This window comes from Colletes gigas, unplaced genomic scaffold (genome assembly GCF_013123115.1).
Source record: "Colletes gigas isolate AHSC1104 unplaced genomic scaffold, ASM1312311v1 Colletes_gigas_Sc00087, whole genome shotgun sequence".
NCBI lineage: Eukaryota > Metazoa > Arthropoda > Insecta > Hymenoptera > Colletidae > Colletes > Colletes gigas.
The window spans coordinates 59,545-72,561 of NW_025106715.1; the positions used below are offsets into that span (position 1 = coordinate 59,545).

The 13,017-nt window shown below is 34.8% G+C and overlaps 2 protein-coding genes across 5 annotated transcripts; both read right to left on the reverse strand.

Annotated features, from left to right (window-relative positions):
- Positions 1–1,071: 1,071 nt before the first annotated feature.
- LOC122403986 (mitochondrial pyruvate carrier 1-like) lies at positions 1,072–2,206 on the reverse strand. The gene is made up of 3 exons (XM_043407835.1): positions 1,906–2,206; positions 1,679–1,779; positions 1,072–1,262 (listed from the first exon to the last, which is right to left on the reverse strand). Exons 1-3 carry the CDS (start codon positions 1,959–1,961, stop codon positions 1,108–1,110), a joined length of 312 nt encoding a protein of 103 aa, XP_043263770.1. The 5' UTR covers positions 1,962–2,206; the 3' UTR covers positions 1,072–1,107.
- Positions 2,207–5,446: 3,240 nt separating this feature from the next.
- LOC122403983 (serine/threonine-protein kinase Warts-like) lies at positions 5,447–12,206 on the reverse strand. Of its 4 annotated transcripts, none has more exons than XM_043407832.1 (5): positions 11,773–12,206; positions 10,547–10,904; positions 7,867–10,447; positions 7,384–7,664; positions 5,447–6,923 (listed from the first exon to the last, which is right to left on the reverse strand). In XM_043407832.1, the coding sequence occupies exons 2-5, from the start codon at positions 10,823–10,825 to the stop codon at positions 6,492–6,494; spliced, it is 3,573 nt and encodes a 1,190-aa protein (XP_043263767.1). In that variant the 5' UTR covers positions 10,826–10,904; positions 11,773–12,206; the 3' UTR covers positions 5,447–6,491. The 4 variants fall into 4 exon arrangements, with proteins under 4 accessions (XP_043263767.1, XP_043263764.1, XP_043263763.1 ...); XM_043407829.1 differs by having other exon boundaries at positions 10,547–10,867; positions 11,767–12,206; XM_043407828.1 differs by having other exon boundaries at positions 11,767–12,206.
- Positions 12,207–13,017: the final 811 nt, after the last annotated feature.

A 13,017-nucleotide genomic window follows, 5' to 3' on the forward strand; every position in this document is an offset into this window, starting at 1 on the left:
GCAATATTAAAGTAAATAAAAATTTACTGATTATGCCGTCCAATAAACCAAGGCTTGGAAAATTATAGTCATTTTAAAACACTTTAATGTAATAAAATCTTAACAGTATGCCGTCCACACGTGTAGTCGAGGTTCTTTTGTTTGGCGCCGATAGGTTTCGTGTAGAACTTATATCACCTGTCGCCGTCGTTTTTAAAGTTTTTCGAGAACTCGTTCAACGTATTTACACCAACGTGGCGGTATCGCCACGGTCGGTGTAGCGTCAATTGTAAAAAACAAATATATACATTGTAATTGTAGATACGCACATACATACTGTATGTCCAGTTGAAATTTATACAAATGTACGCGAATAGCATCACCGAGAATTTATTATGCCGTGACGTACATCGTCGTGTTACAACTTGTGTAATTTTTAAACATATTTTGTACCTTTTATATTTTGATAATACATTCTATACACAACCACGATAACTTGTTTTCTATTATTTCATTTTACAATTTATTAGTTTTCCTCGATCGTTAAGCGAATTGACGATAATCCCCAACATTAAAAATGCTAGAATCAGTTTTTTTTATTAATTTACATTGCATATACATGTATATAATATCAAATTTTAGCGAAACGGAGATAGCCAATCAGTTGTGCTTTAATTTTAAACAAACACATTACTTAATCTATAAACAAATATAAAATAAAACCAAAAGTTTTGTCCTTTTGCAGAACTATTGCAACACATGCAACTCGATTGTTCGGAGATTAATGTTTTCATCGGCATGCATAAAGTAATACATTACTTTGTTTACATTTCCAACTCATTATTTTATTGTATTTGCAGCGTAAAAATGATTAAAGTTTGTTTACTAGACTTATTAATATTTGGCACTCGATTTCTATGTACTCAAATTTCTATTCGAAAGAAAGGAACTATTTATTATTATATTTACATTTATATTTCATTCTAAAAGTAACTAAGATTATTTTTAGATTGTATTTATAAATAATAGTGAATCACAATAATGTACATTATATGAAATAATTATGAACAGAAAATTAAAAATATTTGTAATTTTAAGGATTCATAAATATTCCTTTTTCATCTGCTATTATTCTTTTTTATGTGTAAAGTGGTGTTTAACGAATCTAAAACCTTGGGTCATCTGTGCACCTTCATTAACAAAATGGCAGGCAAAGAGAAGCAAATTCCGTGGTTCAACCTTGAGTGCAAATCGCATGAACATTGCTGAATATAAACACAAAGCTGAAAAAGATTAGTATAACAATTTGTAAATGTTGTTAAATTTTCTGTTGGCTTATGCAATTTTCATTATTTAATAATACCTTTGTCTCTATACTTAAACATACACAATGTAACTTTTTAACCCTAATTATAATAGTTGATATTATAAATGCTAGAAATATATCTATTTAATTGGATTACACTATAGATAATTTGTAGACTTTCAGAATACACGAAGCCAACCGGATAGACGTCTGTATACGTATCACGTACTATGAATGTATTTATTACGTACCGTGTGTATAAAAAATATAATTATTAGATATTTTAATATTTAAAGTCTCTGTTTATGTTATACTATATTAAATTAAATTTATATAAGTGAAATTTAAACGTTCGTTAATTGTAATAGGAAATATTAAAATTGACAAACTAACCGAGTGTCATTTTTCCACTGATGTATTCTGGATCTCTTCGTATATCGGCGATTGCAGCAATTGGAATACCCCAATTAGCTATTGGTCCCCAAAAGTGTGTACTAAAACAAAAAGCGTTTTTCATGTATAGAAATTCTTTTTTCCTCTCCAATAGACACAGTTATATATCGATTAATAAAATCGGTTGCACACGTGAGCGATGCAAGTGTGAATTTTATGTTGCTTACCTCATCAAATAATCACGAGTTTCTTTACTCGATAGAAGTTTCTTGACACGATTCATTTCGATGGTTTTCCCTTTATCGTCTTTTCTTATTCCTCGATGAATCAACCTTTCAAAAGAATATCCGTGCAAGTAAACTTCGAAGAAACAAGCATCAGTACGGTATAGTTACATAAACGATCGATCACAAAAAAAAACATTCCTGTACTAATCAAAAAACATTCAATAGACTTTGTATCATTAAGATTACGAAAATTTTATGACATTACTAATGTTAAGTAAAAGCCATACTGCCTTTGCTCGTACTATTACGATCTTTGGCGTCTTGTTCTTCTATGTATAACGAATTTTTTAGTTGGTCATAGATGTGTAAAGTTACCAGTGTAGTAGTTCATGACACGCGCGGTAGTTTTAAAGATTCTTTCGAATTTAAAGTTTTACCGATTAGAATCGATGTTTAATCAAAGGAAAATATATTTCTGTTAATCACAATCATCATTTAGTTTCATTACATCAGTTTTTCTTCATCGAAATATTTCCAACTTAATCGAGTTTATTTGAATAATGAATTCGTAAACATAAATTTTTCAATTGATAAATGTACAGCAACATCGCTACATTATGAAAATGTAGCACTTTTTAAATTACATTTTGAGAATTTAAATAATAACAAATAATGTCATAATATGTTTATACGTGGAAAATAATTATTCATAACGTATAAGCATTAAACATATTTTTAATTTAGAATAATTATCGAAAATATATACAAAGTTTAATATATTATACTGCCTTAGAAAACTAATACGCCTTTCCGCTTACTTTCATAACATAATTACAAAGCAGAAAAGGATGTTACAAAATGTACAACTATATAATTCAAAATCACTTTCCTTTGACATGTGGGTTAACAGATCTGTATATTATATTGTAATTGCAATAGATATAATCTGTAAGATAATTCAATGACATAAGATCTTGCGCTGGCAACAACGCTACAATTTATTAGTCGAGCCGAGCTTAATTTAGCGCATAGTTAAATCAGTGGATATTACTTTATAATTATATATGGATAACATTTAGAACTAAATTATTATATACATATATATTTCATGGTATAAAAATATTTTTTTTTCAATACAGTGTGGGAGGTATCAATATGTCGATCATGAAATTTTCGAGTTTAACACGTTGACTGCTGATGGTTTTTATAGAGCAAACTTTTGTTTTCGCTCACTAACTTTAGAAACCTTTTCTTGTTCTATCTATATTCTTTAATGTAAATAATAATATGGTATTGTTTACTTTTTGTACCCAGTGTTCAGCCTTCTTATAGTAAAAATAGTTTTATATTTCTCGTTTTATCTTCTGCGATTACCCGTACACATAGATAATACATATATATTGTAAGGCCACAACGTGTTAACAGATATATGTATAGGAATCATTTTAATAGGTATCGTTGTATGTATTTGTATATACGGTGTAAAATTAGATTACCGTTTGATTTCGATTATTTCATAATACATATATAGAACGAATTAAATCCACCGAAGGAAGCACTCGCAAATTTCTTAATGATCGAGCAACAAATACATACGTGCAGAATAATGCTTTGTATGTTTTCGATTATTTCGATCGTCTGTTTGCAATTTATAACACAGATACAAAACAACCAATACTCGTTGAAAATTCGTTTTAGCATCGCACACCATCTATTAACTAAAATTACACATGCAAAATTATGTATACAAAGAGTAAGATTAGCAATTGTAGTATACAAGGATTACTTTTATGATAATAAGAGTGAATCCCTTTGGTATTCATTATTTGTCGAATGTGATGTAACACAATACTCAATCCTCTTGTCAAGCAACAATCTTCTATGCCAAATGTCTGATCTTATTTTTTTTTATTTTTTCTTTCTTTCTTTTGTGCAATTAAAACAAACAGATGTTTACACATTGTGGGGCATGAATACAACTTAAATGCGTTGCGTATTACTACGAAATTACTATTCCTCCTTTCTGCCTTTTCCACTACTGAAACTTTTTCAATTCTCACAGGCAACCTATTGTTGTTACATGGAAACCTTTTCTTTCTCATGTATCGAATCTACTTTCCAAGAAGAATGTCAGTTTCTAAATACAGTGAGAATCAGTAACAAAACCTAAGTCATTCTTACATTTTTTTTCCTCTTTCCATCTTCTTTTGCAATACATACATTTTTCTTCTACGCGCAATAATAACGAATAAATCATGCGAAACACGTATTTAAACATTTGTCATTTGTCATTTGTTATTAATACAGTAACGTTCAGACGATTACATTTCTAGCAATCTTCTCATTCTATATAAAAGACTTACTTTTCCTTTGGTATATACTGCATGTAAAGACCACACAAATTAGTAGTAATTATTTAAACTAGTTAGAAAAAAATTTAGATAAAAAACAAAACGTACAATTATTCATATTTTTAACTTCTGATCGTTACTGTTTCAATGTTACACCATAAAAAGTGTTTTTTTTTATAATCAATCGATTTTTGTCAATCCTCTGTAGGTACAATTAACTATTAGAAATTAACGATTTCACTTTCCATTGTCAACACGTTAACAGTACGAATAAAACGATTTATCTTTAATTTGTACATGGTACATACATTCTTGATGCAGTAATGCAGTGTTCAACCCTTTCTCTTCTATCAAACGAGTAACGTCAACGATTAAGTCTTTCAGTTTTTACAAAATCGATCAAATGCAACAACTAGATCGATCGTATGTTGTTTAAAATAGATGGGACTGGTTCTCGTTACCACCAGCCATTCGAATCAATTTCACTAACTGCGCGCACGCAACCGTTTCTACTTTACATATTGTATATTTAACAACGAGAACAAAATATTAACAGACACTAAACAATTTATCGTTTTGGATGTTAAGTCTCGTTTGCCAAATTTCCTCGACACTCGAAAACAATTTAAATAAAAGCTAGTTAATTGAAAAAAAGGGAAAAACAATACACAGACAAATGTGTCTCATGAAGGTATTTTTTAAAAGTAATACGACATCGTGTTATTATCGTGTTGCATAAAATTGCATGCATATGTGACATGAGATATGGAAAAAAACGTTTTCCCAATTCCACATTTTGTTATCCATATTGTAAATATTGCAATTGATAGTTTCATCAGTTCCTTCGGTACGTCTAGTGTTAGGAAGTGTTACAGTAGGAAGTCGTTTACGAACGACAGAAACTGTTTCATGAAATGATACGGATGAATTGAATGTTTGTTACTTGGTTGACGTTACGTATCATTTACTCGTGTTTTCACTTAAATTAAATTAACGATTTTTCTGTGCAATTGAGAACTTTCCAACTGTTCGTCTCACACTCATTTCAGAGTTTCTTAATTTTAATTATATCTAATTAATACGAGAAGACATAAGAGACACACACAAAATACAATATATACGGCATGACAGTAAATAGATATTTCTTAAAATTACAAAATATTTATAAAAGGAGTGAAAAAAGGCTTGACGATTGAAAGCTGCATAAAATATGCAATGAACACATTACATCCATTCAAGAATCTATACAATAATAATTAATATTTATTAATAATTATTATATGTTGTAGCATTCAATGTAAAAAAAGACGTTAAATAAGAAGGCCGATACATTTAAAAGCCACATTATTCTAATTATTTGCAATATCACAGTACTTGCTGAAACATACAAACAGGTGTTTCCGATAGGCACGAAAGCCAATTCCAATAAGAATGGCAAGCACAATACCTTTTCTTCGATAAACACATTACACAAGAGTATACATTGCCTAACCATCGATCGTTTACTTTCTTATTTTTCGATCGACCATCACGTTCATAATTGTATTCGAGATTACATATACCTCGCTGTAAACGAATTAGTATCCTTTTTTTTTCTTTCTTTTTTCAAGTTGTACGTACAATCTTTAGCAGAATTCATGAAATTCTAAAAGTTATTATAACTCGAGATCTTAACTCAAGATATATTGTGTCACATTGTGTGATAATAAAATTCTAGAAACTGTATCATAAACACACGATAAATGCCCATAAATTTTAGATTCCGCGATGAAGTGTAACTCCGTCCTGTCGTATTATCGATTAGAGTTTCGTTCGTAAAATTTGATCTCTGAGAAGATGATTCCAACATGGGATTCGATGATTATGAAATATGTGGTGGTCGCGGTGGAGATGGGGTTGAGAAAGGTACAGGAAAAATTAGGAAAATAAAACACAAGAATACAAATAACGAAACACATGGCTCTACACCGTCGATATATCCTGTTATCGAAATTAAGGAACGAAAGCGAGGGTTTTTGTTTTTGATGACAGCCGTTCTGTTCAGCTTGTATAATATAGTACGGTATACATTCCTTGACGACGATTTAACAAAATCTTTCACAGTTCGCATCACTCAAACACCCGTCCTAATCCAGAATAATCTCTTTTGAACAATATTTACAAAAAATTTTCCGATCGAACGTGAAATATTGCATTATCTCATCTTTGCCACGAATAAAACTTATTAACCTACTGTCATACGTAAACAGGACCTTGATTGTCGTTATCGTCCAAACTTATTCGACTAGGATACGCAGGACCACCACCGTCGTCAAAGAACCGTCTAAACGTGAATTCAAAGAAACCGTGAAACGGTTTACCATTATCTAATAACTCGTCCGATTTATTGGAATCGGAAGACTCCGAATTCCGTAATTTATCGGGGTCCACCGGATCAAAGTTACTTGTATCGGTAGGATACTGTATCCGAGGTATGTGAGGAGCTACTTGTCGACGTAATCCTTTTTCAAAGTCGATACTCGCGAAAAACGGATGACTTTTTACTTCATCCGCGTTCTTACCTAACCGACGATCCGCACCAACGCAAAGCTTTAATATCAGATCCATACCTTCTGCAGAGAGGTTTGCTTGCTTCGGGATATGTAGAGTCGTCTCCCAATTGATCACCTGTAACGCGAAACATTAGAAAATTTTTATCGCGTCTAGACTCTGATTAATTATATCTATAGTGTAATATTTTTCACAGTAATGTTTTCACCATACAATTAAAACACTTTTAATGTCAAAATATGGGAATAACATTTCATTCTATCAATACACTAATCATCAGAGTTTAACAACTACAAGAATATTTCTTTTTTTTTGTTATTTCCAACATACCGGTTGTCTTATCTACACATAGCTTGCCCCATTTTCTACAATCACCTTATATGTATGCATAATATATTAATTACGACTGAAATTGTTTAAGTATTTAATTTGGCCAGCAGTTTTCCTAAACAATTTTTTATATTCAACGAGTAAAAAATTATATCGTTAAGGAGGTGTCTGTGAAAAAGTTTGGACACCATATTTATGGCCTCTCTACTATGGAAACCGATTTGAACGAAATTAAAAATGTATTCACCTTGTATTGTGTTTCGGCGGGCGTATTGGCAAGGAATGGTGGAGAACCGACCAACATTTCATACAAAATTACACCGACGCTCCACCAATCGCACAACTGAGTATATCCTGTCCTTTGTAGTACTTCCGGCGCAATGTAATTTGGTGTCCCAACCAACGAATGAGCTAAACATCTCTGATGCTCTCTGTGCCTTCTGCGTTCCAATGGTTTTGACTGAATGCAACGACATTCGTTGTTCCAGTCATCAGCGGGATCCATGGAATCTTGCTTTCCGTGACCTGCTTTTGTGGTAATAGTTATTATCTAATAAACTGTATAAATAAATTAGTAAAACAAACGCTACAATCTGTTTTGTTTAATTGTTTTTACCACAAATTATGTACATGACTTTATACATATGTATGTATAATATGGATATTACTGATTCCGCTTTCGTCGCTTTACTTGTTGGTACTTTGATAATTGATTAGCGTTTATTCTTACCATTTTGTTGATAGTACTTGGAGTTGTGAGTCCAGCGAAATCCCGTACATAATCCAAAGTCTGTCAACTTTATATGTCCGTCTCGATCGATTAAAATATTGTCCGGTTTAATGTCTCTGTGAATAAAACCCATCTTATGAACACTTTCTACCGCGCACGTGAGCTCGGCAATATAAAATCTTGCCAATGGTTCCTTGAAAATGCCAAACTTGATCAACAACGACATCAAATCACCGCCAGGTATATAATCCATTACAAAATATAAGTTGTCTTTATCTTGAAAGGAATAATAGAGCTTTACTACCCATTCGTTGTCAGCCTCCGCCAGTATATCTCTTTCAGCCTTAACGTGAGCAACTTGATTGCGATTCAATACGTCTGCTTTCCTTAAAGTTTTCATAGCATAAAATTGATTGGTATCAAGCTTTCTGACCAACGTTACCTCACCGAACGCACCCACTCCAATTGGCTTTATTTTCGTGAACATCGACTTGTCCATTTTCGCCCGCTTCAATCGAATATAATTCGATTCCTTTTGTGACAACATTTTCCTCATTTGACACTGCGCCTCCGCGCTAAGGCCTATCTTAGCCATCTCTGTTTCCAGTTGAAGCCGACGATATAATCGTTGTTTGTGGGATTTCAACACGTTTTCAACATGTTGTTCCATAAAAAATTTGAACGCTTGAGGAGAATAATTGCGTACCTTACAGTCTCTGCGTTCTTCTTCCTTCTCTTTGCTCATGTGCTTCCGCTCCGGTATTGGTGATTGATGCTTGATCTTGTAAGACGAAGGCGAACTACCTCCTCCCTTAGCCCCGTTGCTATCCGGTGAATGATTGTTATTGTTGTTGATATTGTTATTGCTGCCGCTGCTGTTGTTACCACCGTTACTGCTGCTGTTATTGTTGTTACCATTATTATTATTCCTCGTGGTTACGGAAGTCGATGTTACCGAAGGTAGAGGCGGCGTTTCAATAGGATGTTGACAATTGTCCGCGGGTGAATATTTTCTTTGTAACGGAGGATGCAGTGCGACGGGAGACGACCTAAGATTCGTGCTATTTTCAACCGTGGACATTCCGCTCGAGTCTTCGGTGGTGGGTGTCCCATACGGAGGAGGAGGAAGCGGATGATGCATACCACGTTGTGCCGCTAATGCTTGCATAGTGGTCGCGTAACTTGGTGGCTCTGTGGTTGGCACTCCTACCGAAACACCTACGTTTATGTTGTTCGCAGATGACGTGCCAACGTTATTCACCGGTGGATACGCAGGCGGTGGTTGCTGCGATTGCTGCTGTTGCTGCTGCTGCTGCTGCTGTTGTTGTTGTTGTTGTTGTTGTTGTTGCTGCTGCTGCTGCTGCTGCTGCTGCTGTTGCTGCTGCTGCTGCTGTTGCTGCTGCTGCTGTTGTTGCTGTTGCTGCTGCTGCTGCTGCTGCTGCTGCTGCTGCTGCTGCTGCTGCTGTTGCTGTTGCTGTTGCTGCTGCTGCTGCTGCTGCTGCTGAGGTTGCTGTTGCTTTTGCTGAATAGAAGACGCATAAGACGGAGGTGGTGGTGGTGGTGTGTTGCTGGTGGTCGAAATAGGTTGAGGAGAAGTCGGCGCGATAGCGGTCTGCAAGACAGGTTTCTGCACTTGAGTACTCTTGACGGATTGCATAATTATTGGTGGCTGCGTTTTGGCCTGTCGCGCACCCCAAGCTTGCAGCGGGGTCGGTCTAGCCATAGAAGCTTGAGTATTCGGTGATATAGCGGAGACCGTAATGGGGCTTGGCGATCCAGCCGATGTCGGACCGGAATAAATACCAGAAGAAGGACTTTTACGATAATCTTGCTGAGACTGTGTAGGACTCTGCCTGTTTTGTATAGAAACACTGTAAGATGGTGGTTGTACCGGACCAGCCGACGAAGAAGAGACTATGGGATACGGGGGTGGCGGTTCAACTTGAGTATTAGAATTGTTGTTGCTCGTTTGGTATATGCTGAGAGCCTGCATTTGCTGCGAAAGCTGTTGTTGAACTTGAGGACCATTTTGAACGATCATAGGTTGGCGGCTATTCGAATTATTGTTTGAGCTCGCCACCGGACTTGTACCTCTTTGCGGCAAATTGACTGATGTCGAAATTGGTCCGGTATTGCCAGGTGCGGTGGGAGGCGGTCGCGTAGGAACGACTGGAGCAGGAGACATGCGTTTGAGCATTTGCTGCATATTAGTAGGTACATTTGGCTGGTTATACGGAGCGTGAGGTGGCGGCGGCGGTGGGGGCGTAGAACTGCATCTAGGCGGCGGTGGTGGAGGTGGTTCTCGTTCTACGAAATTGCTCGGAGAATACTGTCGACTTAACTGCGGGTGCGGACTAAGCTCTGTCAAACGAGGACTATCGGATCGCGAGCTTCCTGCTCCACTGTCCAGTGCAGGACTACCACGTTGTAAACTTAACTCCCTTTCCAAACTAGGTTTCCTTATAAGCTTGGTGTTAAGTTTACCAAGTCCATTCAGCGATTCCCCTTGCGCTTGTTTCAAAAACTCTATAGCGGCATCCAAACGCCAACCGGCCAACTTCAGAGCACGCAATGCAATTTCCTGCGTATTAAGAATTTATAAGGCACGTTACGACTCTTTTCTCTTTTCTCGGATAAAAATAGTTTCCGATATTGATAAACTTTTCTATGACTTACGCACCTCCGAATATCCCATGGCTAGTAGTTGTACCAATAGTTGTCGCTGATCAGACTTGTCGATAGTAGAACCCGAAGCTCCTGAGAGACCACTGAGACCAGAGGCAGAACTAATGCCACTGGTTGTCGATAAAGTAGATATAGTACTGGCAGCGCTGGAACCTACTTCACCTGCTCCTCCAATATTTGCAAAAGGCAGCAAAGAATTACGAATTTCAGCTAATGCCTTTTGATGGTATCCAGAGCCACGAGTGCTCGATTTACTAACCGCGGGTGGATTCATAGTGGCCCATGCTAGGCCCTCTGAGACCTAGCTTTAATCCGGCTGTGACATATATATATATATATATACATACATACATCTAAAACATAATATTCAGTTGCTTTCTTATAGCGTCTTAAAAATTCTACGACACATTTGTATCACGCATGATACGATATTGCTTGAGTGTGTTACTTTCCCCAAAGTACTATAATCCAAACGGTACTTTACGATTACTAAGGTTATTAAAGGACAATTGTATCGTTGTGTTAACTAAATTATAGTATATATTGTACAAAGTTTCTTATTGCGAATCAAATAAATATATTAACACGATGCTTACAGAACTAGTTTTATGCTAATAAGCTTTAGCACAGACTTTTTCTAGTGTCATTGCAGCGGTAGTGTACTATGCCACACGCAACAAACACGTCGCTTTGATATAGGAGCAACAACAGGCATTGCTAATTCTAATATGTACTACTTCTCTTTCAAATATTTATAATTACATGCAATAACAAAATTATATCGATATTAGTGAGTCGATAGACACCAAAATATGTTATTCGTTATGCCAAAAGTCTTGTCTGTAGCATAAAATTGTTTTGCTTGTTCATCCATAATTTCATATATGTATATATATATATATGTATATATACATACATATATATATATATATATACATATATATTATTTAGAAGCTCATACTATAGAATAAAACAGATTCGTATGTAATCTCACAAACTCCGTATCTTTGTACATGATGTTGAGATCGATCTGAAATCTAACCTATTCGTTAGATATGTAACGGATCGATCCAAAAAGTCCTTTATACGTAGAACAAGCTACAATAACACACTTTCTTCGTAGAAGAGAAGGCATTGGCTGAGAAATGTCTTGAAATAAATTCGATCGAAGTAGCAATCGGGAGAGAACGACTTCAGAGCATATTCTATTCTCACGTTTACCCAAAACCCATGTGACGAGGGTAATGTGTACGTAGAACTTTCGATCCACTATTTTTCCTTTAAATCAATTCTCCGATATTCCGATACACAATCGTAATTACATCAGCAACAACAAAGAAAGATACAGCCGTAAATTACTAAAGTAACTGGCAGCCATTTTGAAGTGCCACATTCCTACACCGACTTGACACTCTTTTTCGTAATTTACGGTGTACATACACGAAGCTCGTGCGCGAAAAAACAAATTGATCTTCGCAATTAACGTTGTCGTACGTTTGATGAATAATGTTTGTCATTTGTTGAAAAAACGGACGATGATTTTAAAAAGCTATATTAAAAAAGTTGATTCTTCAGCGAATTGCAACTGCCTTTTCGTGCCAAATGGATGTCAACATTATACCAATCGCTTCTGTTCTCCTATTCAACTAAGCTATTCCCTTTATCTTAACAATATTCAAACTGGTCCAATTTCAATTAAAATTACTTTCAAATTTTAAGCAAACTCTTCTCGAATATGTACATCTTTGCTACATTTATCAATTTTATGGTCATAATAATTCATGTATATAAAAATAATAACAAAATTAGCACAAAAATAGCTTTCAATTAAAACATTACTTTACGCACCCTTCAACCCTTATCATTAAATCATTTTGGTTGAATTCATTTTTAATTCTGATTAGAAATAGAAAATTACTCAACTAACTCCCTGATACGTTTCCTCTTTTTCTCATTATTGAGTATATACCTAGTTTATTAATACTAAAATTGGCGTAATATTAAAATAACATTGAATCCAACTGTGACAAAAAGAAAAAATTGTCTATTTATTGATTTCGTACTTGCATTAAATTATGAATAAAATTTCTTTCAATTATCTGTATTACTGCAAAATTTACTCTTTAAACTTAATATTTGCGTATATTAGAAATTGTTTTCAAATACTTTATTTACCAAAACTTATTCATCGTATTCGCAATTACGAGTATTGATGTAGAAAATTGTTGAAAGTGCTCATAGACATATGTATATTTTGTATGCATTAAGGGGGATAAATTTTTGCCGTTTGAGGGGAATACGACATACCAAACAGATCTCTTTTCTTTTTTCCATAAGTTTCTAGTTGTTGTCTAGCTAGAACACTAAATGACGTTCCTACCATATTGAACATCTAACCTCGACACGATTAATCAATCTATACAATATGACTAGTTTTACTCTGTTAGTAACTTTGCAACATTAGAA